Source organism: Platalea leucorodia (assembly GCF_965183815.1).
Source record: "Platalea leucorodia genome assembly, chromosome: 10".
Taxonomy (NCBI): Eukaryota; Metazoa; Chordata; class Aves; order Pelecaniformes; family Threskiornithidae; genus Platalea; species Platalea leucorodia.
The window spans coordinates 17,909,128-17,934,774 of record NC_138832.1 but is presented as its reverse complement, the minus strand read 5'-3'; the positions used below and the strand labels follow the sequence as shown (position 1 = coordinate 17,934,774).

General features: G+C 47.4%; 2 protein-coding genes across 4 annotated transcripts; one reads left to right on the top strand and one right to left on the bottom strand.

Moving 5' to 3' along the window:
- Positions 1-660: 660 nt before the first annotated feature.
- ZBTB33 (zinc finger and BTB domain containing 33) lies at positions 661-18,029 on the bottom strand. Of its 3 annotated transcripts, none has more exons than XM_082323429.1 (2): positions 17,920-18,029; positions 661-5,661 (listed from the first exon to the last, which is right to left on the bottom strand). In XM_082323429.1, exons 1-2 carry the CDS (start codon positions 17,945-17,947, stop codon positions 3,617-3,619), a joined length of 2,073 nt encoding a protein of 690 aa, XP_082179555.1. In that variant the 5' UTR covers positions 17,948-18,029; the 3' UTR covers positions 661-3,616. The 3 variants fall into 3 exon arrangements, with proteins under 3 accessions (XP_082179555.1, XP_082179557.1, XP_082179556.1); XM_082323431.1 differs by lacking the exon at positions 17,920-18,029 and adding an exon at positions 6,932-6,993; XM_082323430.1 differs by lacking the exon at positions 17,920-18,029 and adding an exon at positions 6,566-6,695.
- Positions 18,030-18,156: 127 nt separating this feature from the next.
- On the top strand, positions 18,157-22,842 carry NKAP (NFKB activating protein). Its single transcript, XM_082323438.1, has 9 exons — positions 18,157-18,413; positions 19,061-19,141; positions 19,543-19,616; positions 19,839-19,958; positions 20,418-20,463; positions 20,876-20,991; positions 21,142-21,217; positions 21,719-21,868; positions 22,524-22,842. The coding sequence occupies exons 1-9, from the start codon at positions 18,166-18,168 to the stop codon at positions 22,696-22,698; spliced, it is 1,086 nt and encodes a 361-aa protein (XP_082179564.1). The 5' UTR covers positions 18,157-18,165; the 3' UTR covers positions 22,699-22,842.
- Positions 22,843-25,647: the final 2,805 nt, after the last annotated feature.

The window sequence follows — 25,647 nt, the reverse complement described above, 5'->3', positions numbered from 1 at the left end:
GCCTAATTCTGTCACGGTGATGTCAGCTGCTCTTTGATGTTAGCAGCAGTAGGTGGAAGCCCTATGCTCAGGAGATAAATGCATCTAAAAGGTGATTTGTTACTTATTAAATTGCATTCCTTACCTGTAACAAGAAGTCTACATAAAGTAACTAATTTTCTCCATGTTGGCCACAGTTCGCCAACAATCTAACTCTTGCAAATCATAACTAGTCAGCAACCTGTTAAGAAGAGGAGCCCTATCCCTGAGTTAGCTGGAATGCATTGCCATGGTCACTGTGTGTGCTTTTCTTGATTTCTAGCTCATCTGCAATGACAGGAGTAGCTGGACAGGCTGTTCCACAGCAGCTCTGCCTATTCTGAGCGTAAGCAGGTATCACAACATTCAGCTCACAATACACAGTGGAGTTTTGCAGCTAATTTGCTTTCTTGGAAAGTGCTCAACCATAAAAAACCCTACAAAAAACAACAAAACAAAACACAAAAAAACCCTAAGCCCCAAATACAAACACCTCCCCCTACCCAGGAGGTTCCTAGAGACCCGGAAAAGGAAGCTACAAACTGTTGGTAATCTAACATGTTAGACTGTAGAAGCTGAGTTGTCATTAAAAAGAAACATGCTACACCCATCGTCAGAATTAAATTTTTTTATTTTTGCCATAGAAAGCTCTAAGAACTAATATCAAGTATTGGTTAATGAAAAGTAGAACACAACTTTAAAAAGTATGTTAAGGAAAGACTGTACAACTATATACATTACAGATCTGGCAAAAACGATAAATGTTTCACACAGAACAGTTCCTAGGCAATAGCTGTAGAACCCAATGTTCAATGTATATAGTCGTCAGCTTCTGCATCTTTTTATAAGCTGCATGCCTTAACAGTACAAAATAAATAAGCAGTCAATTGTCGATATTGGTTTAATTCACATACTGGAATGCTATGGTATGAATCCCCAAAGAAACCATACCGTGAGGATGCACCCACCATTATCATATTTTGCAGCAGATCCGTTAATGTTTTTATACGCATAAGTGACTGTGAGGTTTGCTACCATACTCTATTGAAATTTTCCATTTTTATATAAATGCTTTTTCAGATTCAATCTTTTTCTTCCATGACCCCAAAGCCAATTTCTTAATATTTACATAAGGTTTTTCATTAAGTTAAACTGGAAGCTAAGTGTTTACAAAAACAAACAAAAAACAAATATAAGTGCAATAGCCAGAAATCTAAATATAAAAGCTCATGGCCCCATAAAAAGTTTTAAAACAATGGATTTAACATGTTTCCAAACCAATAAATACTGGAAGTGAAATTAAAAAATGCTTTACATGACCTCTGGACTTTGGATATCAAAAATCACTTCCAAGGAAAACTGAAGACCCTGAGACACATGCAAGCACGAGTCTTCTAGCAAAAATAGTTACAAAGCCCTAGTTTTCCAGTTTTCCTCCATAAAGAGACCTTTAGTAGGCACAGTTTAATTTAAGGTTTTAAATATATCAGCAGCAAATATCGATAGCCATTATGTTTAATTATTAGTGAATGTACACTTTGCAATGTATGCTTAATTCCAAATGTGTCACGTCAATAACAAAAATAACATTGTCTTTTTCTTGCCAAAAAGTTCAGGAAGTCTCAATATAGCACGCAGCCAGCTACAGCAGCGCTACCTGCGCTAAAACAGGCAATCCATACCTATGTCTTGTGAGGATTATGTTTGACTGCTGAAATGCCATCTCAGATAACATCCAACCTGTAACATTTGAAAGCATACCCCATTATATTCAAAGGGGTCTGCAATATGATTTGAAAATAACCATGTATATCGTGTTCTTGGCCTACAAAACAAGTGCTGAGCATTACATGCATAAGGTAAACAAATCCTCCTCTTTCTCCCATCGTTACTTATATAGATTTCTGGTACCCTTTTTTACAGCTCAAGTTGTATTTGAACCATTTACCATTTAAATGGCTTTCTGTCTAGAGTACTATATGTCTAAAACCTTAACCTTGAAGGTCATGGGATCAAGATGCTTACTTAAAACTTGAAAAAGAAAAAAAAAAACTTTAACTGTAATTTAAGCAATGAAAGGTTACGATAACTAAGTAGTACTATGCACGACAATCTTTCTCAGTCACCTCTAGAACTTGAGCAGTTTTCATATTACCATTTACAAAAATTCAACAAGTCACTAAATCTGAAATGCTAAACTATGACTCCAGTAAACAGCTGTTTGTTTTTCTCAGATCTACTGTTTCCTGTTCCAGTTGGACATCTAATTTCTCTTCTAAGTGCCGAAACATGTACCAATTGCAAGGATCAAAAAAGGACAATACAATAAACCCATAACTGAAAACAGATGAAAACTAGGCAACTGCAGAGAAATGATACTTTGGATTATGGTGGATGGAGGATGTTTTTTGATTGTTGGTTTAGTCCTCATGCTTCCACACCCTATAAATGGGGGGGGGGGATCCAAATCCCCGTTTCACTTAAAGATCTAGCCAAAGAGGCATATGAGATTCTCAGCAGTCTCAGTGCTAAACCGATACAGCACTTTGATTATTTCATAGTTTTGAGACATAAATTTCAAAGCCTTCAGCTAAAAAAAAAAAAAAAATAAAAAGTGTTCCCTTTATCATAAGTATTACTTTTTTTAAAATATCAGACTGAAGCCCTTCTTGAAGAGCAAAAAAAGGAACAGCACTTTATTCCAAACTAACTACTGGCATCTTTTCCAGTAGTAAGAAATCCGAACGTTATTCCTCAAGCCTTGAAAAGGCAAAATTATCTCCTTCCTAAGTGTTCTAAGCTTCTTCACTATTGAGCTTTGTGGGTTTTGGCTTGTTCCACCCCACCCCCCCCCCGTTGCAAAAAGAGTAAAATATAATGGTCCAGACACTGAATACTCTGCTCACCATACTGCCAAGTATAAATAAAGTTTGTTCAAGTTAGCCCTAACTGAGTGTCTCTTGTTGGCAAGACTATTTGCATGAAGACAGATGATTCATAGTGCTTATAAAAGCAGAACTAAGATGCTAGTTCAAAAATACACTACTCCAAAGTACTGGATCAGTTATTTTGAACCTCTCCAGTAATGCATTGTTCACAAAAATAAATATGAGTTGTGGGATTTTTTTTTTTTTTAAATGGTTCCATATTCAAGAGACTACGATGAAAAATCTTACTGTTTTCTTGGTTAATGTCTAAACACAATTCAGCATTAAAGTGCTAACATGAAAGAAAGGGTTTACATAGTAAGTATGGGTACAGGAAATACCTCAATTCCTTTAGAAGAAAGATTTCTAGCTCTTCAGAAGAAATTGTACCTTTTCAAGCTACAAATCCCCACATTTTGATCAAAACTAATATACCAGAAAACACTGCCAGCTCCTTGGAAATGTCTTATTCTCTATCCAAGTAAACTTTCAGATGAATCGCTTGCACAAATCACTTGCAGCTACTAATGATCCACCTAGGAGCTACCATTTGATGACTTGGTAGAACAAGTTAACTTGTTTTCACTTTGATTTTACAGCAATTTTAACAATTCATTTAAAACAGCTGCAATATTTCTGCACCGAATCCTTTTTCCAGCATTTAATGCGTTTCAGTAAGATTCCGGTATTACAAACTCAAATTCAGTACTTCCCTCTGATGGATTTTGTTTAAAAATTGCTTCATTTCCCTGCGGAATGAAAATGTCATCCCAGGTAATTTGTTTGGCTGGAGGGTTAGATGTTGTTCCTTCAGTGCCATCCTTCCCTGTGCCAACACGATAAACAATTCCACCCTCGTTTATTACCGGTATACTGCTTGAGTGATCAGTAATGTATGCATACTGTCTGATCTGCAAAGACCTGCAAGGATGCAACCGATAAAGCTTGGTATCTCCAGAAGGGTCTTGGCTGTGAACTGATCTTATGTGGGAGATCGTAATTTGGTAGTTGATGAAAGATTTGCCACACGTCAAGCACTGGTACCTTCGCTCGCCGGTGTGGTGAATTTCATGCTTTGTACGGTATTCTGCAAGAGGAAAAACTTTGTCACAATAGCGACACGGATACTTCTTCTTCCAGGAATGAACGTTAAAATGTCTCCGTAAACTCGTCAGACATGCGTATGATCTCTTACACACAATGCAAATGTAGTAGACTCTTCCGTCCACTATGAGCTCGTAATGGTCATCGTGCTTTACTTTCATGCGCTTCCTGTTCGGAGAATCATCACCAGATGTTCTAGGTGTTTCGTCAAGCTTGGCTTCGCCTTCCTCAGAATCACCCTTTACAGGAATGACTATGTCATATGTATCCTCACCGATATTTGCATAAACCTTGCAGCCTGTGGACAGGCCTTCTATTTCAGTTGCTGTATCTAATGTTATGATTTTCTGCCCTTCTGCCACATGCTTTGATGCTATACCTGAACCGAATTCCTTGTTGTTTCCAGTAAGGACATCTGAGATTTTTATTTTAAATTCTCCGGGTTTAGCAGATGGCTCTTGTGAAAATGTAACAACCTGTTTTTTCTGTACACCTGATCCTTCGGTGGTTGCTGCCTTGGGTATAGAAGGTTGCTGAACCAAAGAGCTACTGCTGACTGAACCAGGACTAGAGGAGCTAATGATATCGACATCATCTTCAACAACCTCTTCATCATCAACAGCAGTTGTTTCCACTTCAGTTAAGGAGCCATTATTAGATGGCTGCTGGTTCTCCTCAAGTAAATTAATTGTAGGGGTCACATGTGTTTGATGCGAGGAGCTGGCGCTGAGCGACGAGTTAAGTAGAGGCTTATTTAGCACAATGATATTAGGAGTCAAATGTTGCGGTGTTGCAGAGACAAGTGATTCGGCACTTGATTGTGTTTTGTTTGGGCTTAGCTGACTGGCAGAGGACGCGAGTTTTTGAGCTGCTGTGGTGCTCGTCAAATGGGGAGAGCCACTGCTGCCGCACGATTTTTGGTCAGAAACTCCAGCTGGACTTGGGCAAGGCTGGTTCTGGGTTGCAGCATTTGTATCTTTAGTACATTCTTTCGGAGGAACAATCTCAGAGCAAAAAATTACATCATCGTCATCCTCATCATCTGAATCACTCACTGTAATTTTTGTAGTCTCATATTCTATGCCGTGTAAGGAGAACGACTGTGTTATAACCGGCATCCCATCCATCACCTCTTGACTCTCCGGCCTTATTACAGGTACTTGTGTTTCAGCATCCTTTTGACCTGGAGTAGAAGCTGAAGTTTCTGAAGCACCGTCTTTGACCTTGCTTGGCATGTTTTTTCCTTCAGACGGAGGTATGCCCAGATCAGCTATGAATTTAACACCCAGCTGTTGCCCTGATTTAATCAGTTCATCAAGTAAATCAGATCGAACGCTGATTATTTTGGAACTATAAATATAGTTAAGAATTTCTGCAAAAATTTCTGCTCTTACAAAGCTCAGTTCAACCACTTGCCCAGCCACTGAGAAAAGCTGGTGAAAATATGTGCTTGAGGCCGAAAGGATGTTTCTGTGAGCTCGAAATTTCCGATCCTCTACGATGACAGTAACATCACAAAAGAGTCCGTGGCCACGCTGTTCATTCAAAGACTGAAGGAGCACACTAGAATACTGCGTGTCTGTTGCAGAAATCAGTTTTTTCCCCTCCATTCCTACAAAGAGAAAGTGAAATGCATCGAATTAGTAAAAATACAGAGTTACGGTTTTAACTGCATGACCACATTCCCACTTTTACTGTTTATTCCTTCTTTTGAAAAAACAAATCTGAGATACTATTCATAAGCTAATGTGCTATAGCAGTCTCGCAGATTTGTTTCCTGTTGTTATTTGTCCCCTCACCTTCTACACAAGGGCTGTGCAATTCTGAATATACCCTCTAATCTTACAGCGTGAGGAACAGAGAAACAACTGCTTATCTGATTCAACAGCAAATAAGGTAAATTTGAAAACCAAGAAGATGCAAGATTCGGGTCCCTCAACAGGCTTTAAACATTTGGGTCCCTCAAAAGATTTCTTTTAATTGTGAAAATATTCCATGAATTGTTATGAGAAAGCCCGGTAACATCCAGGTTGTTTACGGGCGAAAACAAAACCTGTCCATCCGTGTATTACCAGTCAACTGAGGTTAATGAAAATGCTATTGATACTTCACTTTCTTGCCCAGAAAAAGAAACTTTTTTTTTTTCCCCCCCCCACCTCATCTATTTGCAAGGTTGCTTTGTGTTTGAAACCCAGGCACCGAGGCAGCACGGTAACAAACAAGATCTGTAAAGCCAAACGAATCCATCGATCGGCACTTCCGATTCGATACCCCCCCAACGAGATGCAAATAAAAAAACCAACATGGAAATGTAAGAGCGGCGAGGGAGAGGCTGCGAGCCCCCCGCTCCGCGGGCGGCACTTCGCCCCCGCACGCCGGGCGGGGCGGGGCGGGGCGGACGGGACGGGGAGGCCGGGACCCCCCCCCCCCCCCCGCCCGCGGGCCGCCAGCCGCGGCTGCACCGCGCCTCGCTCTGCTCCGCGGCCACCGCTCGGCTTCCCCCCGGTGAAGTTTACCATGAAAACGAGCGTTTCGAGCCAGGGACGCCGCCGCCGCGGCGGGGAGGGCACCGTCGCGGGAGATGTTTCGCGGGCGGCCGCCGGGCCCCGCCGCGGGCTCCCCGGGCGGAGCAACAGCGGCCGGGCGGCCCCGCCTCGGCGAGGACGGAGCGGCGGCGCTGACAGGCGGGGGGCCCCGGGGAGCGGCCCGGCGGCGGCAGCCGGAGATGACGGGCGGCCCCCTCCGCCGCCTCCGCGCGGCCAGGCCGTGCCCGCCGCCGCCGCTTCCTGCTCAAGGCGAGGCGAGCGGGGCCGGCCCCCTCCGGCGGCGGGAGGGGGAAGGCAGCCCGCGGCGCGGCGGAGGAAGGCGAGGGCCCGCGTTACCTGCGCTCCGGCCGCCAACACCCGCTGCCCTCCGCCGCACAACGGGCACCGGCGGCCGCCGCCGCCGCCGCTTCTCGGGCTCGGGCACCGCCCCCGCTGCGCGACCGCCAGGGGGCGCTGCGCCGCGCTGCCCTCCCCTGCGGGCCGCCGTGCTCCGCCCGAGCGCGCTCGTCACCCTTCGGCTCCCCGACCCGAGCGGCCTCGGGAACCTTCGGGCGCGCTCGGGGCCGGCCGGCGGCGGGGCGGGGCGGGGCGGGGCGGGGCGGGGCGGGGCGGGCGGCCCTTCAGCCGCCTCAGGCGGGGGCCTCGGGCGGGGCCGGCCGGGCTGGGCCGTGCCCCTGCCTGGGCCGTGCCCCTGCCTGCCGTCGGCTCCCCCGGCCCGGCCTCCCGCGCAGCCCTCCCCCGTGGCGCCGGGAGCCCTCGGCCGCGGTAGCGGTGTAGCGGGCTGAGGTGGCTGGCGGCTCCCGGGAGCCCCCGGACGCCGCCTGGGTCGCCGCCCCCCCGCCCCTTCGTGTCGGCGCCTTCAGGTACACGCAAGGCCGGTTACAGGCGCCGAGGCCCCGTGTGCCGGCCGCTGCCGGGAGGGAGCTCGGCGCCTGGGCAGTCCCCGGCCCTGCTCCACCGGAGGCCTTGGGCAGCCGAAGGCCGAGCACACGGGCCTCGCTTCGGCCTTGACAATCCCTGCCTGGCTCCCAGCTATCCTGCTCTCCCTGCCGCAGGCGGAGCCTGCAGTAACCCCCCGACGCCTGCCGTATGCCTGACCGTGCTGGATAAAGCTGTGGAGATGTGATGGCAGCAGGTTATTTCCCACGGCGGCTCGCTTCCTTCCCAGGGGCAGAGACCTGGCTGGCGCTGCTCTGCCAACCGCTGACGCAGCTGGCACCTCCGCCCAACAGCGAGGAAATCTCCTGTAACCTAAACCTGAACACCCACGCTCGCGCTGCAGGATCATTCATTTCGTATTCTTGGCACCACAGTGGCACGTGTTAGGCTCCGCGAGGAGCTGTACAGACATAAGTGGTTTGACAAAAATGCAGCTCTTGGCACGTTCGACATGTGGTCATCAAAGTGACATAGCCACAATGCGGTCTCTTGGAAACTGTCACTGTTCATGAACGCTCAAAGAGCACCAAGATCATAAGAGATATTTTTCATCTTCAGTTACTGATCTGTTCCTTTTTTTTTTTCTGTGGATTTTGTGGACTGGAACCACGGGGGTTTTTGATTTTTCTTAAGATTCAAAAACTTTGCCAAGAACAAATGTCCCTCTGTCAAGTTTGACCAACAATATTAACAGGCCACAGTCACTGGCACAAACGACTGCAATCCCTCACTGCATGTATCAGCAACGAAATGGTCCTGCCCAGCTTTATGAGTCCTGCTAGCAAGAAAATCACCTGCCATGCTCCCTGCATTTGTACAGCCAGTAGCAGAAGTGCCTTTTTGAAGCGAGCCTTCAGATCTGAAATGTTACAAAGCTGGTTTCTGTTTATTTATAGGTTTTTCCAGAGAGTTGAGTGAAGAACAATAATAGAAAAGAATAATCAAGGGAAAAGGTAGGCTTTTCTTCCTCAGATAACCCTTCAATTAATTTTTCTCCTTTTATATAGGTTCTTAATCATTTTTACATAGGAGGTTATATTAAATGAAAATAACACTGTAATCGTTTTAATTTTTAACGTATAATCCAGTGCTCTTTTTTTCTCCTCCAGAAATGCCTGATGGTCCAAATTAAACCATTTTTTAGCCTTTCATCCTTCAGCTTTAAGCAGTTTTCTTCTCTTCATTGCCTATCTCATTTCTAAATAAGTAACAGGAAAATTTACAGATAAAGCTGAGCACTGATTTGGAAGGAGCCCTGCTCCTGAAGCATCATGAGTTCTCAAAAGTCAGGTTTGAACTGCTTACCCTTAGGTACAGAACTGCTGGCTAATTTAAAAGATGCTGATCGAGCTGCGAGAGTTGCACCATCTCCTTGACTTTTACCTTTTTGCAGATGCTTCTCTCTATGGGAACTTCTTATATCAGATATGAAATCTGAATCCCACTCACCTTCCTATGGTCAGGGCAGAGCTAATGCTATGACCAGCTTAAAAAAAATTACTGAAGCTGCCACTCAGTCCTCCTGCACCTGAATGCAGAATTTCAACGTGAATATTTTTTTGTCTAGCATGCACCTCTTTTAGTTTTGGGGTTTTTTTTCTCCTCTTTTATTTTTAGATAAGCCTAGAAAGTGTTTGGTGATTTGACTCACATAAAAACACATAGTGACAAATTAAAAGAACCATTTTATCTAAGACATTGACAAGAAACATCCAGAACATAACACTAAATGTGGTGTTCTTGAAACTGAAAAAATAGGTAAGAGACACAATGGCAACTTTTATTTTGATGCATAGAGGTGATCCAAAAAAACTCTGGGATGGAGGCTCTGAAAATACGAACTACAAATTTAAAGAAGTGATGTGTAAGCTTTTGTGAGAAGAAAAAAAAATATGCAATTCAGTAACAAGTTTTCAGTTAAGCCATTTTAAGAGCTCTCTTCTTTTTTAAAAATACAGTTTGTGGGAACAGAAAATTCTTTTAAAGACCTGACAAATCTGAGAGACAAAGAAGCGTTCTCTGTCATGAAAAAACGTGTTTTACATTAAAATAAATTAAATTTGATAAACAGGACAGTGAATTTCCCTTAGGGCCTTCAGCAAAATCAAAATTCAACAGTTATCCTAGCTAAGACTACTTTTAGGGACAGAAATATTATTCCACTGTGGAATTCCAAATAAAACACCCCTGTGTGGCGGTGTGCTCCCCCCTGCGTAAGCCAGGACCACCAGTGGGAATCGTGATGGCTGCAGCCAGCTTGTGCTGGGCTTTGGGGGACGGATGGAAACAGTCACCAGGGACTGTCTGGAGCAGTGACCCAAACGTCTTGCTGGCATGCAAGTACGCCTGTAAGTCAGTCATCTTACTGCATGAATAGCGGGCAGCCCAGGGCCCGCTGAGCTCTCCTGCACGGCAGCGGGCTGCACGCCGGGATCTCCCTTGAGCAGGGACACCTCTCAAGGCTGCTCCTAGAGGCTGAGGGATTCCTTGGCACAACAGATCCTCGGTAAGTGACTAACAGCGTGCTAAACTTTGTAATCTTAGCTAAGTGATATAAAGGATTGACTGTGAATGTATAATCCTTTAGACATAAACTGTTGACCAAGTCCGGGACTAAGTTTGGCTCCAGCCGCACCTAGACTCCTCTAAGGGAAGGAGTTTGAAAAGCCAGGGGGTCCTCTCTGAACCTCAGCCCGCAACGGGAGGGGCTCCCTGACCGTTTTGTCTGACCCTGTCCTCTATGCAGTAAATAATCAAGTGTACCTTGCCATTGAACCATGTTAAACCACTGCTGCGTTTACCATTGAACTTTGCTAACTCACTGTTTTATATCAGTAAAATATATTTTTGCTTCTCTCTTACGAGTTAAGTGCACTCTCACTCTATGGGTGACAAATTGGTGTAGTCAGCAGGATGGCCGGTAGCATCACCGATTATTTACAGAGGCATGGAGTGAATCTGAGCCCCAGCTTCTCAGAAGAACGGGCTGGTGACAATTGGCGTAACTGCGAAGCTGTTGAAGAGCTGCACATGAGGAATGCATTAGTCCTTAGCTCAAGGTCTGCCTGCTGTCCTTATCTTGAGTCTGATTGAAGCATTCCAGAAACGAGATAAGGGCGAAAGGAAGGAGCCTATTTCAGCTCCTCCTGTGCCAGGCCCCAGAAAGGGAGACAACCCCTGCCTCCCCCGTACGGAGGAATCGCAGGGCATGAAGTCAAAAAAGGAGGAGTGTTGGGAATGCAATGGGGCCTGCCTGTCAAGAAAGTGGAGGCTTATCGGTGATGATGGCCCATACGTTTTAATTCCAGTCGGTCCTCGGGGACAATTGGTGAAGTTTTTAATAGATGCGGGAGCACAAATTTCAGTGCTAACACAAGATGCTTATAAATTGGGCGTGCGATCCAGGCGGCGAAGAGTTACAATTGCCGGTGTGAACTGGAGCGAGTGTGGCTGCCGAACTGGCGAGGCCAATTCATGGCTCCTGGGCGAGAAGCGCATGGCGACTACTCGCTTTGCAATTAAAGATCATCATGAAAAGATTTTGACATCTTAAATGGAAGAAGCTGGCGGCTGCCGAATGGCAGCGTGTGTCAAAAATCACTAACGTGCCACAATATCCGGTTTCTGCTGCGGCACGAAATGGCATTTCTGACGTCATAGGTGATTTGGAGAAACGACATTATCTCCAGAAAATGAAATGAATTATCCCCAGAACCCACTCCCCGTATAACTCATCTTGTTTGGCCAGGTCGGAAACCAGAGGGGAGGTGGCATTTAACAGGCGATTATCGGCCCCCGAGTGCCGATGCAGCCCCGCTAACAGCTGCTGTGCCAAACACTGCAAACTTAACAGCTACTTTGCAAAGCAGCTGCACACCCATGGGTGGCAGCGTTAGGTGTAAAAGATACGTTCTTTGTGGTTCCCTTAAAGGAGGAGGGTAAAGAGAAGTTTGCCATCATTTGGGAGGTAATACAATATACCTTTAACAGACTCCCACAGGGGTATAAACATTCACCCACGATTGGTCATGCTGCACTTGCTGAACTTTTACAGGCGGTCTCACTCCCCCAAGATGTGAAACTGTACCAGTACATAGATGATATTCTGATTGGAGGAACTTCCCCTGAGAAGGTGGGGGAAGCGGCAGCAGCAGCATGGCAAGCACTAAATAAAGCAGAAATTGAGATTCCACACGGAAAACGTTAGGGATCAAGTAAAGAAGTAAAATTTTTAAGCGCTTGGTGGATAGCAGGCAGTGCAGTGATTGCTCCAGATAGCTTAAGAAAAATCGAAGAGCTGCAAACGTGCCAGTCAAGGAAGGAGCTACAACAATTAATTGGAACTTTAGGATACTGGAGGAAGCATGTACCTGGATTTTCTATCATTTCCCGCCCGTTATACTCACGGAAAGGCAAACCCTGGGAGTGGAAATTAGAACATAAACAAGCAGTCAAAACTCTTAACTGAGGAATTAAAAAGCTATCAGTCACTGGGACCAGTACACCCCCGCAACCCTATTATAGCCAGATGGGGTTTCGTCCAACATGCTACTTAGTGTAACCTGTTCCAAACTGGCCCCAATGGACCAAAAAGACCTTTATTGTTTGGCTCTACTGCATTTAAAGAAACAGAACGATACTCTGGGAAAAGAGACTTTTATCTTCAGTCCAAGCAGTTAAACAAGTTGACAAAATACATCAGGGACAACCTATGCAAACTAGAGGAGCATTTAATTTACTAGAAGCAATCCTAAAGGGGACTCCTCCTCCAGAAGGAATTGCACAAAACCCCACCATCAGAAAATAGTATGCTTGCCTAACAGGAGTTGCAGAAAATACGCAATTAACTGAAGGACACACTGAGGTTTCCAAATTGCAGATGCCCATAAACACAGACCCTTTAGCGTTACAACAACCTTTTAAACCTTCGCCCGTTCTGGATGCACCGCCCCTCACTGAGGGTACACCAACAGAAAACATGCGGTTTACGCATGCTTCAGCAAAAAGGGTAAACCGTTAATGGCAATATAAGGCCGTTGCATCGGATATTATCCCGGCAAACAAGTAACAGAGGAAGGTGAAGGCAGTGCACAAGTAAGAGAAATAAGAGGAGTTGTTTTGGCAGCACAGAATGGAGCAAAAATTATATATGTAGACTCTTATGCTGTGTGGGCTGGTGCCACACAGTGATTCTGTCAATGGGAAACCTTGAATTGGGAAGTAAATAGATCCCCAGTTTGGAGAAACAAAGATTGGCAATTATTGCTAGATACAGCCAGGAAAACACCTTTCAAGATGGGATGGGTAAAAGCTCATGCTAAGGATAATCAACCGGTCACAAAGTGGAATCGAAAGGTAGATGAGCTAGCTAAAATTAGGAAAATCACCTTAAATCCAGCATGGTATTGATTGGGAGAATGGTTACATCAAAACCTAGGCCACACAGGTAAAGAAGCACTTTGCTGCACAGAGTAAAGGCTGGCCTATAGACAGAAAAACATGTGAAACTATTCTTACAGAATGTCCCCAGTGTAGATTGAAATTACAAGCAGATCATCCTGCTAAAGCACCACCTCTGCATATCAACAAAGGGAAAACTTTATGGTCTACGTGGCCAATTGATTATATCGGACCATTCAAATCCTTGACGGAATATCGATACATCCTCACAGGAGTGGAAGTAGTCTCTGGCTTGTTTAGGGCGACTAAGTGTTGGAAAGCCGACGGGTGAAATACAGTGCGAGGGCTATCGTTTTGGTTCTCAAGTCTACCTACTCCTGATGATACCCAAAGTGATAATGGCTCACATTTTCCGCATAAGGAAGTGCAAGATTGGGCAAAAGGAGAGGGAATTAAATGGGTATTCCACACCCACCTCAATCAAATGGGATGGCAGAAAGAGCTAATGGCTTATTGAAAAGGAATCTCAAACCACAGGGGGCTCAATGGGATGCGCGACTTCCCAAAGTACTCCATCAATTAAATAATCAATACGGGCCTACTGGAAGCCCTGTAAGCCAAGCATTCTTTGTAAATACAGAGTTTAGTGCTACACTTAGTAGGAAAAGAGAGTATCAGACGTTACAGCCAGGACAGCCTGTGATGGTCAATTTACCATCCATCGGTCCTTTGCCTATGACTTCAGTTAAACCTCGTGGCCCACTTGTCTGGGAAACTACTGATAGCAGTGGTGCAGAACACAGAGTTAGTGCATGATGGACTTTTCCTTCTTTTTAACGGGATAACCTGTTCGGGCTCTCCCTACCGAAAGGAGTCTATTTTCTCTTACAGCACCCCGCAGGATGACAAACAGAAATCCTGTGTTCATGTTACTACCTCAAACCCTAACAATGCTGCTTACACCCATCGCGGTCTTCTCTGTTAGCATTGGGAACTAACCAATGGCTCTTATCTGATATATTGCCTCAGTGGGAAAGAATTAATGAAAGGGATCAGCAATTGCTTGTGGATGCACTTGGTGCAGCTGAAAATAATGTTTCTCTAGCTCTTAGTTGTATCCAAGCTCAATTGTGGATGCAACCTATGGTAGCAGCAATTATAAGAGAAGGTGAAGAGAGCACCTTACCTGCTGAAATTCGAAAGGTAATTTGGGATAATGCAACCAAATTTGAAACCAAATTCCAATCCTGCTGGCATTTAGTTGGTTTCACTTATGACCCCATCCACAATAAGGCCACAGCTTTTTTCTTGAACAATACGCGATGCTTCAGTACGCACCGCATAGCCAATTGTTGCGTTGGGATTAAATCACAATGGAACTATACCCTGTCCATTAGAACACAGAGTGCGGGCCCAACGAAACGGAGACAAATGGCAAACTGTTGATGTTAACGCATGCGTTGTACGGGAACAATGAGGATTTATTTGTGAGAGTAACACCATCAAAGCCCAAGACATTTGTCTTGACACTGAACAAAATGTTTGTCATTTTGAAATACATCCCGATGAAGGCCCTGAAACCGTACTTGTATAAATTGGAAAAGGATGTGTGATTTTATATTTCTAGGTAACATTACTGTAGATACAAGCAATCACTCAAATATTTGTGTTTGCTAAAGTTGTGGGATGACTTTAGTTATTCAGCTCCTGTTATGTCTTATCAATTGTTACAATCTACTTATACATTGAGTCAAGATTTATTGCCTGCCCCCATCAGAATGAATCTTACATTGGTGAAGAAACTACTACAGCACGATGACCTGTGTCAACTGCTAGAATGCGTTCAAAACAACAGACACAAAGCTCTAATCACCATTCATACAGAAGATACAGAAGAGAGACACCGTGTCTTGGAAAGAGTGAAGAAGGATGGAGAACACCATTGGTGGGAAACTCTTCTTGGATGGTCACCAGCAGCAACGTGAGTGTTTAATCTTATACTTCACCCAGTTGTGATTTTACTAACTCTAATACGTCTATTGCTTATAATTCTATTGTATGTAAAGGTTTGGTACATGATAAAACAAATAACCCAACTTCAACCACCCAAAACATACAAATTAATGCATAACAAATAGCAGTGTTTCACTATCTACTTACCATAGATCTATAAGCGCACAAACTATCAATATGTTATTTATGGCACAGAGGCAAGAGGTGACTGTACCACCACTCTGTGAAGGTGTCATGGTTTAACCCCAGTCAGCAACTAAGCACCGCACAGCTGCTCGCTCACCCGCCCCGCCACCAGTGGGGAAAAAAAAAAAAAAGTAAAACCTGTGGGTTGAGATAAAGACAGTTTAATGGGACAGCAGAGGAAGAAAAAAAATAACAATGACAAAAGAATATTCAAAACAAGTGATGCACGATGCAATTGCTCACCACCCACTGACCGACGCCCAGCCCGTCCCCAAGCAGTGATCACTCCCCCCCAGTTTCTGTACTGGGCATGACGCCATACGGTATGGAATAGCCCTGTGGCCAGCCTGGGTCACTGTCCTGGCTGTGTCTCCTCCCGGCTTCTTGTGCACCAGGCAGAGCATGGGAAGCTGAAAAGTCGTTGACTGGTGTAAGCACTACCTAGCAACAAGTAAACCATCAGCGTGTTATCAACATTGTTCTAATCCTAAATCCAAAACACAGCACTATACCAGCTGCCAGGAAGAAAATTAACTCTATCCCAGCCAAAACCAGGACAGAAGGTAAGATGAATTGACTGCAGTCACCGAGTGGAGTGTGGGAGTGTGCTTTCCACCCCCTCCCCGTAGGCCATAACCACCCATGGGAGTCGTGACTGGGGGTTCCGGAGTTGAGAACGCAAGGGGGTCCTCTCTGAACCTCAGCCCGCAACGGGAGGGGCTCCCTGACAGTTGTCTGACCCTGTCCCCTATGCAGTAAGTAATCAAGTGTACCTTGCCATCGAACCTTGTTAAACCACTGCCGCATTTACCGTTGAACTTAGTTAACTCGCTGTTTTACATCAATAAAGTATATTTTTGCTTCTCTCTTACAAGTGAAGCGCAGTCTCACTCTATCCGTGACACACTTCTTCTGAAGGACTCTGAAATACTAATTTCCACCGTTCGTGCTTTGAGGAATTTTCAGAAAGTATTTTTCCTGTCAATTCCATTATATTAAGCCTCATATAACTGAATTTAAAGTCCAGTGGTACTTTTTATTGACATTAGTAGTTGTTGTAGATGCTGTTACGTACTGTATATATGTGCATTGTATAACCTGTGTATAAAAATGCTTCAAATGACTTCAAGTAACAGAGGTGCAGAGCGCTCCTGAGAGGTAGATGTTTTAGTCACCATTTTGCCAAGACAGACCCTCGGGTGCAGACGTGAGTGGCCTCATCATGAGAGCTTCCTCAGCGCGGCCGAAGGCTGGTGGCCAGCTGTGCCGAGCGTTGCAGTGCTCGGTGCCTCTGAACCCCCCTGGCTGGCTACCACACCCATGGCCAGCCGTGTCCGCACACGCTAAACCCGGGCTCCAGCGCACAGCACGCTGCTGCCGGCCACGTTTCAGGGTCTTGCATCGCCTTTGCGGGGCTGGCCCCAAGCCCTGGCTGTGGGGGATCCCGGGGGAGAAGCCAGGGAGGGCCACGTGCCCTCGTGGAGGCCTCAGGGGTACATTTACTTGCCACACGGATGGGTCCCTACGTTAGGTGTCTGGCCCAGCAGCTTCCATCTCTCTCATGGGTTGGTGACATGGCCTCACGTAACCAGTGCTGGGAACACGTGGTGGCCTGGATGGCTTCGCGGGGACATCTGGCTTCACACACCACAGGGGTAAACGAACTGGGGCAGCCTGTGAGGAGAGCGGGGGTAGGGGCTGCTAAGTCTTGGGATCACCCCAGGCTTCAGCTTCTTCCCGAGACTGGAAGCTCGGAGAGACAAAGTCACTGAGCCTTAATTCACGCAGTACGGATTCAGCTGGCAAAAATACAGCCACTGCAGGCTTCCAGCTGTCTCATTCAAATGACCCTACCGCCGATCAAAACAACAGCCTTTTAAAAGACGCCTTATCTAGTTTAATTAGGCAAGCAGTAGTCCCTGATGTTCAAAACACTCACAAAGCCCCACAGCAGGGAGATGCCGGGCTGTCCTTGGACAGACGCAGGGCACGGTACCACCACACACACAGGCAAACCTCCGGTAACATCTTTCCCGTCCCCGTTCTGCCTGTGGTTACACGCGCCCAAGATAACACACAATTTAAACAGGCTTCCTCCTCCTCACAGATTTTTTTTTTTTTTTTTTATGCTGCTTAGGAGAGGTTTGGGAACTGAAATAGTGGCTCATTTGTGATAAAGAGACTGACACACTCGGACATCTTTTCTAGACAGCATAAACCAGCACGGCCCTGCCGGGACGGAGCAGCGCCCGAAACGCCGCACGTCCCGGGGCTGAGCAGAAACCCGGGGTTTTTCTTAAGAAAGCAGCGCTGCGAGGTGCTGGGACCTGGCGCCCCGAGGGGGGGCCGCTGGCAGGAGGACAGCGAGCGCCTCGCGGTAACGGGCGATCCGTGCCTTTTGCTCCCCAGATCGCTGCCGTTTCGGCTGCTCCTTACGTGCTGCCCCCGGGACCGGCGGCCAGAGCCGCGGCAGGCCGGGCCGGGAGCTGCCCTGCTTCGCACCGGCCGCGGAGGCCGCGAAGGGGGAGCCCCGCGGGCCCCGGGGGAGGGCGACTACCGGAGACTCCCCGCTTCCCCCGCGGCGGGGCGCCGGGCCCGGCCGTGAGCTGTCCGCCGGGCGGCGGTGCTCCCGGGCCGCCCTGGACAGCTCCCGGCCGCGGCCCCGCGCCCGGCTCCCCGCCGGTGCCAGCGGGGCGAGGACGGGCCTGCGCCGCCGCCCGCCGCTGCCCCCCCGCCCCCGGGGCGCGGCGCCCCCCGCGCCGCCGCCGCCCCCCGCGCCGCCCTACCTGGCACCGCCGCTGCCCGCAGGTCCATGCTGCCGCGGGGGCCGCCGCGGGGCCGCCCGGCCGCACAAAGGGAACCGCCGCCGCCGGGAACGCCGCCGCGGCGCCGTGTTGCCGCACGGGCGGGTGGGGCGCTGCGCCCCGCGGGCGGGGCCGCCCCGCTTCCGCCCCGCCGCCGCCACCGCCCGGGCGGGAGGGCGCCGGAAGCCGCGCGCCGCCCGGAAGTGACGCGTGCGCCGCCCCGCCGCTATGGCGCCGGCGTCCCGGTCTCGCAGCCCGTCGGCCGCCAGCCCCGAGCGCCGCGGCCGCAGGTCGCGCTCCCGCTCCCGCGATCGCAACGGTCTGAAGCGTCCGAGCCACCGGCGGAGCCGCAGCTGGTCCCGCTCCCGCGAACGCACCCCCGGCGGGCCGCGCTCCGCCGCGCACCACGGGCACCACCACGGCAAGGCCTGGCCCGAGTACTACGAGAAGGAGAAGGAGGAGATCCTGCGGCAGAGGCGAGTGCCCGCCCCGGGCCGCCCCTGCCCGGGGCTCGCCGCGGGGTCTTGGGCCGGTTCCTCCCCTCCGCCCGGAGGAACCGGGGAGGGCCGGGCTGCCGTTCCCGGGGAGGGCCGGGCTGCCGTTCCCGGGGAGGGCCGGGCTGCCGTTCCCGGGGAGGGCCGGGCTGCCGTTCCCGGGGAGGGCCGGGCTGCCGTTCCCGGGGAGGGCCGGGCTGCCGTTCCCGGGGAGGGCCGGGCTGCCGTTCCCGGGGAGGGCCGGGCTGCCGTTCCCGGGGAGGGCCGGGCTGCCGTTCCCGGGAAGGGCCGGGCTGCCGTTCCCGGGAAGGGCCCGGCTGGGCCTGCGTCGGCACGGCCCTCTCCCCGCCTGCCGGCGCTGCCCGGCGCCTTCAGCCCCTTCGGCCTCTCCGTGCCGCGGACGCGGCGTGGGGCCGGTGGGGCGGGGCGGGACGGGGCTCGGCTGGAGGGGTGCCGGCCCCCGGCCGTCCCCTGCCGTGCGCCGAGGTCCCCTTCCCGCCCCCCAGGCCGCTGCGTGTTTCTTCTCCTTACTGTCGCTGCTGCCGGCGATGGAGACAGATGTCAGAGGTGAAATGTTTACGTGCTGGGCGTAGCACACCGGGCTTCACTGAAGATGTTTTCCGTTACAGGAGGCTCAATGAGAGAGAGAGAATTGGAGAACTCGGGGCACCTGAAGTCTGGGGACTGTCACCAAAGGTTCCCGACCCCGAGTAAGGCATATTCCTCCTTCTTTCCTTCCATTTTCTATGATAATGATGATATGTCCGTTTAATTTACAAAAATGTCTTATCCCTGTGCTAGTCTCTTTGCCACGATTCATGTTGTGTGCATTCATTTCTGAATCAACACAACAAGATTATTACTTTACTCTTTCTTTTTTTTCCCCCCAAATAATTCCAACATACCGATTATGCAAGATACGATTTGTTGTAGCTCAGGTGACCTTTGTGTTGTGGTTCTGAAAGCAGTTCCCGTGCTGCAAATTAGCTGTTTAATAGTTTACTGCAGGTATTGACTCAAAATCTGTAAGCCTGTGTTTGGTCATCTGCGTGCCTTTGATCTTGAATATTACAAAATAGATTTTAAATAGCAAACTTTTATTTGCATTCAGTTCTGATGAGCATACACCGGTAGAAGATGAAGAGGCGAAATCCAAGAGTAGTTCTTCGGATTCCAGTTCAGAAGGTATTTTGCTTTGCTTACACAGCTTGTTTTGAAAATGGGAAGCTACCGAAGTCTAGAATCTGCTGTTGTTGCGTGCAAGAGGTTCACTGACTTTGCCAGGTGGAAGTGCGTGTGGTGCGCTCCCGTTCAAAGGAGAGCGTTGCTTTGGGAAGGTCGGGGAATACATTTGGAGCTAGATGATCGTTGTCTGTTTTCTAATGTTATCTTTTAAAAACATTCTAGAGGAAAAAAAGAAAAAGAAGAAGAAAAGAAAGAAGAAAAAGCGGAAGGCATCTAAAAGAAAACGCAGAAAACATTCTGAGGACAGCGACAGCGAGTCGGAGTCTGAGCAGGACTCCAGTGGTAAGAAAAGAGGGTTTGGCTAATGTGCGTGGTGCGAGAGCTCTCCTGCTCCTCTGAGCGCAAAGCGGTGCTGCTGGCTTTTGTTGCACATTTGCAGTGTTCTGAAATGACAGACCTGCAGCATCACTCCGATATTCTTTCCTTTCACCGTCTTGCTGGGTTTGCAGCGCCTTTTCCTTGAGCGCTTGCAGTCTGGCCTCAGGAAATGGGATTTCTGAATTTAGTATCCACTGGGCGTCTCATGCCAGATCAGTTCGATACGTTCTCGTAGCGAACAACGCTGCAGGTAGCTTTCTACTCGTACTTCTTCAGTGGTGTTTGGTACCTAAACAAGTCACGTCTGAGAAGCTGTGTACTAAGGTGTTCTGGTGGAGGCAGTTAGTTATTCACAGTGCAGTAAACTACTTGGTTATAGCTAATCATCTCTTTCTGATAATACATATACTTTCCTTTTTTCAGATGAAGATAAAAAGAAAAGCAAGAAGAAGAAAAAGAAGAACAGAAAGTAAGTTTTCAGGTTGTTGTGTGTAATTCTACCTGTTTTTGACTAGAGGGCAGCACCACTTTCTTAGCAGGTCGTGAGGAAGGCTGGGCACTCTCGTAATTAGGACTATAAATGCTGTCGAATAATCTTAATTTGATGGATTTTCTTTAAATCTACAGAACCATGCAGTGTAGAGGAGTTGCTGCAAACGTAGGGAGCCGCTTTCTAACACTATATGAAAGGCATAACCATGTATGTATCGTCTTTGTTTTGCTGTAAGGTGTTTTTTATGAAACAACAACAATCTGTATGCAGACAGCCAGTCTACCCATAGGTGGAAGTTGCCTTAAGAAACTAATGACTTGAGTATGAGTCCAAGCGCTTTCTTTCATCTTAAATTTTGGTAAATAGCATGCCTGTCTTTGATTCACAGGAAGAAGTATAAGAAAAAGAAAAATAAGAAGAGCAGGAAGGAATCCAGTGATTCAAGTAGTGAAGATTCTGATGATGAAACATTTCAAGGGGAAGATCTCTGGATTGAAAGATCAAGTAGGTTCACCTGACTTTAAACTTGGATTGAAACTTCTTGGTGTCCTTTTCGTGAATTCTTTTGTTAGGTGTTGGTGACCTGTGTAACTGTTCTGATACCAAAGAACAATGGGCACAATATTAATCTTCCTCGTTACTTGATTGTTGCAGAAAATACAGAAGCAGATAGCTTGATTGGACCAGAAGCTCCCAAAACTCATGCGTCTCAGGATGACAGGCCTTTGAAGTGAGTAGCCGGCTTTAACGGTACTTTGATCAAATCAAGTAAATCAAGCCTGAAGGTTACTGTTCAAAAGTTACAACAATATTGTTATAACAATATGGCACGCATCGGGGAGAAATGCTGTGCCAGAAGCTCACAGGCAGAAGTGGTAGTGGTGCTAGCCTTTACCCTGGCCTGAATTGAGGTAGAAGAGTCTGGTTTATGCTTTTTAGCCTTGACTCCTAGAAAATCAATTGTAAAATGCCTTTATTCTAATGCTCTGCGGTATTGTGACTTTATAGTGTTTTCATTACTGTTTAATCAGAATGGATTCAACTGCTAATTTAATATGTTGTTGCTGGTGTTAGCCATAAGGAAGAAACAGGCCAATATGTGGGAAAGAAGAAGAAAGTGCTTAAAAATGCAGCGGTAGCATGTTGTGAACAGGGAAGCTGGATGTTTACCTCAGGCTCTCTCTGTTTGAGACTGATTGAAATCACCACTTTTTTAATTTATTTTTTTAAGCTACGGACATGCCCTCTTGCCCGGTGAAGGCGCAGCGATGGCAGAGTACGTAAAAGCAGGAAAACGTATACCCCGGAGAGGTGAAATCGGCTTGACCAGTGAAGAGATCGCATCGTTTGAGAGCTCTGGTTATGTCATGAGTGGCAGCAGGTATGGTTCTGATGATGGTTATGGTTCAGTGAAATTTTCAAGAGGTGCTTCTTCTGTTGGCTGGTTGGAAGACTGCTTCCAAGCTCTAGTTGAAAGCACGGAAGAGAAGGTGCTCTGTGTGCTTGAAATAATCTGTGCTAAACTCCCTATTGCTATGGATAGATGGTGAGTTTTTTAAGGACGCTTTCTCCTCAAGAGCAAAAATTCCTTCCAGGAAATATACTTCTAGTTATCTTGTATCTCAAAGGAGGAGATGCTTGTGTCAGGTGGCTCAAAGCTGGTGTGCTTGGACAGCAGTGGTGATGTGCTGGCTCTTCAGTAGGAGACAAATCAAAGTGTGAGAGGTTGGCTGCACTTTTTTTTCCTCTGTGAGTCCAACAGGAATTTCACTTAAATTCTGGTGAGCCACCTGCTGACACCCTGGGGGTAGGTGGGGCTTCCGGCTGACTGCCTGAGAGCAGACACCCCCAGAAAGTCAGTTTCTATCTCTGCCACGCTCCTTCCTGGGAAGGTTTGCGTGCATTTTGGATTCTCTAGTGTAGGTGTCCTTATTTATAAGCCCCTCAAAACATTGAGGCCAGTTGCTAGATGGAAGCCGTGATGGGGCATTACATCCCTCTGCCCGTGCTGATGTACACAATGTTCTCCCCTGCAGACATCGCCGAATGGAAGCTGTGCGTCTGCGTAAAGAGAACCAGATTTACAGCGCAGATGAGAAGAGAGCTCTGGCATCCTTCAACCAGGAGGAGAGGAGGAAACGAGAGAATAAGATCCTTGCGAGCTTTCGAGAGATGGTCTACAGAAAGACTAAGGGCAAAGAGGAAAAATAGCTTGCTATTTGAACCGTACACCATAGACTCTACCAAGCAGCAGCTAACCTGTTCCAGGCATGATTTGAAAAAAGCTGCAGGTGCTGCAGTGCCTTTCACCAGCAGGGCCAAGCCTCGGGTGTGGATTACTTGTATCAAGGAAACGGAGTTACTTTTGTCAGATTTTCTGGGATGATTTGTTCACTGTCTACAAAGAATCCCTGTAAAGTGAAAGGCTACAAGGCAGGGAAGGCAGGAACAGGCAGGGAGGATTAGAGGTGGCAATGTTCTGTGCTCGCTTTGCATCGGACAAGCAGGAGGATTCCGTGGGAGGGCTTTCTTACCTGATGCTGATAAATGCGATTTTCCATTTATTTTGATTAATGAGAGTAGACTGGCCATCAGAAGCAAGCTACTAGTGACAGTAGCAAAAATGAAGGAACTCCTAAGTTCCTCTTTAAGATCTAAGACTGTCCACTTCGGTATTCTTTCATAAGTCTTTTAGATTTTTTTTTTTTCCCCCCCTCAAAACAGTTGAGTTTGGTTTGTGGTTCAAACTAGACTTGTAAATAGAAATGAGTTTGTAATTTAATACAGACTGGCTTCAGTTACTTTAAAGCAAGCAGATTGCAATTGGGGGTGTAAAGTAACAGTAATGGTAGTAGGGGGATCTGATATTCAATCCACCGAAGCCCGTGGCGAAGAACAAAGTTGCTTGCTTCTTTTTCTCCTATGTTATACATAGGTATCGGCGCAGTGGGGTGCAGTGGTTGGAACCCCTGGATGTACGCAGGTGGTGACAAGGATGTATCTTTCAATTTATTTGAAATTTTTTTTTTGTCTATGGAAGTGTTCTAGATTAAAACCTTATTTTAACTCCTGTGGTGTTTTAATTTGGTCCGTTTCAGCAATATTACAATGGCTCTCTTTAAACTCTGTACTCAGAGTCCTGCTTCAGGTAGTGCGTCTGTGCTGGTTATCTCCGATTCACCTGCATGTTTCCAAACGTACCCCCCTTCGCCGCCTTTTTCTCAAGTCCTTTTAAAAACAAAGTGTTTTCTAGAGGGTTTTTTTTGTTCCCCGAAATCTCTGTGTTGTGGTTTTGGCAGCAGAGATCTCTTGTACATTTGTATAAAGAAAATAAAAGTCCTATAACGTTTGCCCTGGAGTTCTGCAGAGCTGGTGTTCGCAAACAGCAAGTCCAGCCCAGCTGCCTCCCCCTTTACACTCTGGAACCTGGTTCTGTGCTGCAAGGGGCCGTCACGGAAAGCCAGCTGCCAGGTCAGGCCGTAATTGATTTTTGCACAGATTTAGTGCTTTTTATGTATCCACAAAGTAGAAATGCTAGTACGGAAGAGCCATTCTTTCTTCACTGTGTTTATTTGATTCTCCACAAAATACCAACAGAGCGTCAGTGATGGTGAATTGGAGCTGTTCGTTAGAAAGTAACTCTTTCCGCAAGCATTATTTTATTTTTCAATGATGCCCTTAAGCCACTTTTCTCTTAAACTGACACGTTCAGGCCTGGAGGATGGAATAAAAAGAGGGTAAATGGTAAGAATAATATTGAATCCACATTTGGCCAGCTTGCCAGTTCTGTCTCTCCAGCCAGCGCTGTAGCTGCCTAGCTGGTGGGAAGTGCTTTAGGCTGGTATTTCATTGATTACCAAGCTCTTTTCAGCCCTTCAGAAAACTGAGACAGGAGCCAAACCCGAGGCTGACATCTAGGAAGCACGAGCATGGACACAGAGTGCCACAGAGACGTGTCAGGCGTATCTGTCCCTGCTCGGTGACACAGGCTATGAGTTGGGCTTCAGGACTACTGATAGACTCTCGGAAATGCTTCATGCCAAGCCAACTAATCACCAGAGGAATTCAGATGCAAATTTCTGTGTCTGAACTTGCTGTTAGTCGTGCTGATATAAATCCAGAAGAATTCTGTTTACGCCAGTGTATTTTCTTTTTCTGCAATATTATTACTTTCTCAATATGGCTACAAGCAAATAGAGGGAATTATATTACAGAGACACTCGCACAAAGCAGAGAGGCTTGGTTGAAGTCAGCAGAAAGCAACTTCTAGTGCTGCTGGGCATCCTCGGCTCTCACTGGCTGCGGAGCAGTAAAAGGGTGTTTTGCTGCTGGCCTGGCTGCTCTTGCGGTAGGCTCTGTCCTAAGCCTAACTTTCTCTGAATTTCTCTGACTTATGTGGCTCTGCACCTTGTCCACCCTGTGGTTATTTGTGGCTGTTCCCCGCCCCGTGCCTCACAGTGAATCAGTGTTAATGATAACGGCACAAGAGCTGTGTTTTCACTCTCCCATTTGCTGTACTTCAACAAGCAGACAAGTAAGAGTCATTGTTTATAGCGGATTTAGGAGGTAGCAGAAGCAGGTTTTGGCTGTATTGTAAGTTAAAACTGCTGAATATTACTGCGCCGGGAGAGAAGAATCGCAAGCTGCAGGAGGTGACACCGGCTATTCAGGCAGAGTGCTGCACAGCCAGCGGGGTTGCTGCAGGGAACTCCAGGTCAGCAGAAGTGCGTGCAAGAATAGCATCAGTCCTGCTGCCTTTCTGCATTTTGCTAGTACTTATCACTACAGATGCATCCGTAAGGGTAGTTGTGTGGTAGTTCTCTTGGCATTCCTTTTCTTCCTCTCAACCGCAACCCCCATCCCCCGTCCCCCTGTGCTGCTGGAAGGGAGGAGGTAGAGAAATCGGGAGTGAAGTTGAGCCCGGGAAGAAGGCAGGGGTGGGGGGAAGGTGTTTTAAGATTTAGTTTTTATTTTCTCATTACCCTACTCTGATTTGATTGGTAATAAATTAAACTAATTTCCCCAAGTCGAGTCTGTTTTGCTCGTGACGGTAATTGCTGAGTGATCTCCCTGCCCTTATCTCGACCCATGAGCCTTTCTTTATATTTTCTCTCCCCTGTCCAGCTGAGGAGGGCAGTGATAGAGTGGCTTTGGTGGGCA

Coding starts and splice junctions, on each gene's coding strand:
- ZBTB33 (XM_082323429.1), bottom strand. CDS start 17,947: ATGGACCTGCGGGCAGCGGCGGTGCCAG. Junction 5,662..17,919: donor GCGGGCAGCGGCGGTGCCAG/GTAGGGCGGCGC, acceptor TTCTCTTTGTAG/GAATGGAGGGGAAAAAACTG.
- NKAP (XM_082323438.1), top strand. CDS start 18,166: ATGGCGCCGGCGTCCCGGTCTCGCAGCCCGTCGGCCGCCAGCCCCGAG. Junction 18,414..19,060: donor GAGGAGATCCTGCGGCAGAG/GCGAGTGCCCGC, acceptor TTTCCGTTACAG/GAGGCTCAATGAGAGAGAGA. Junction 20,464..20,875: donor AAGAAAAAGAAGAACAGAAA/GTAAGTTTTCAG, acceptor TTTGATTCACAG/GAAGAAGTATAAGAAAAAGA.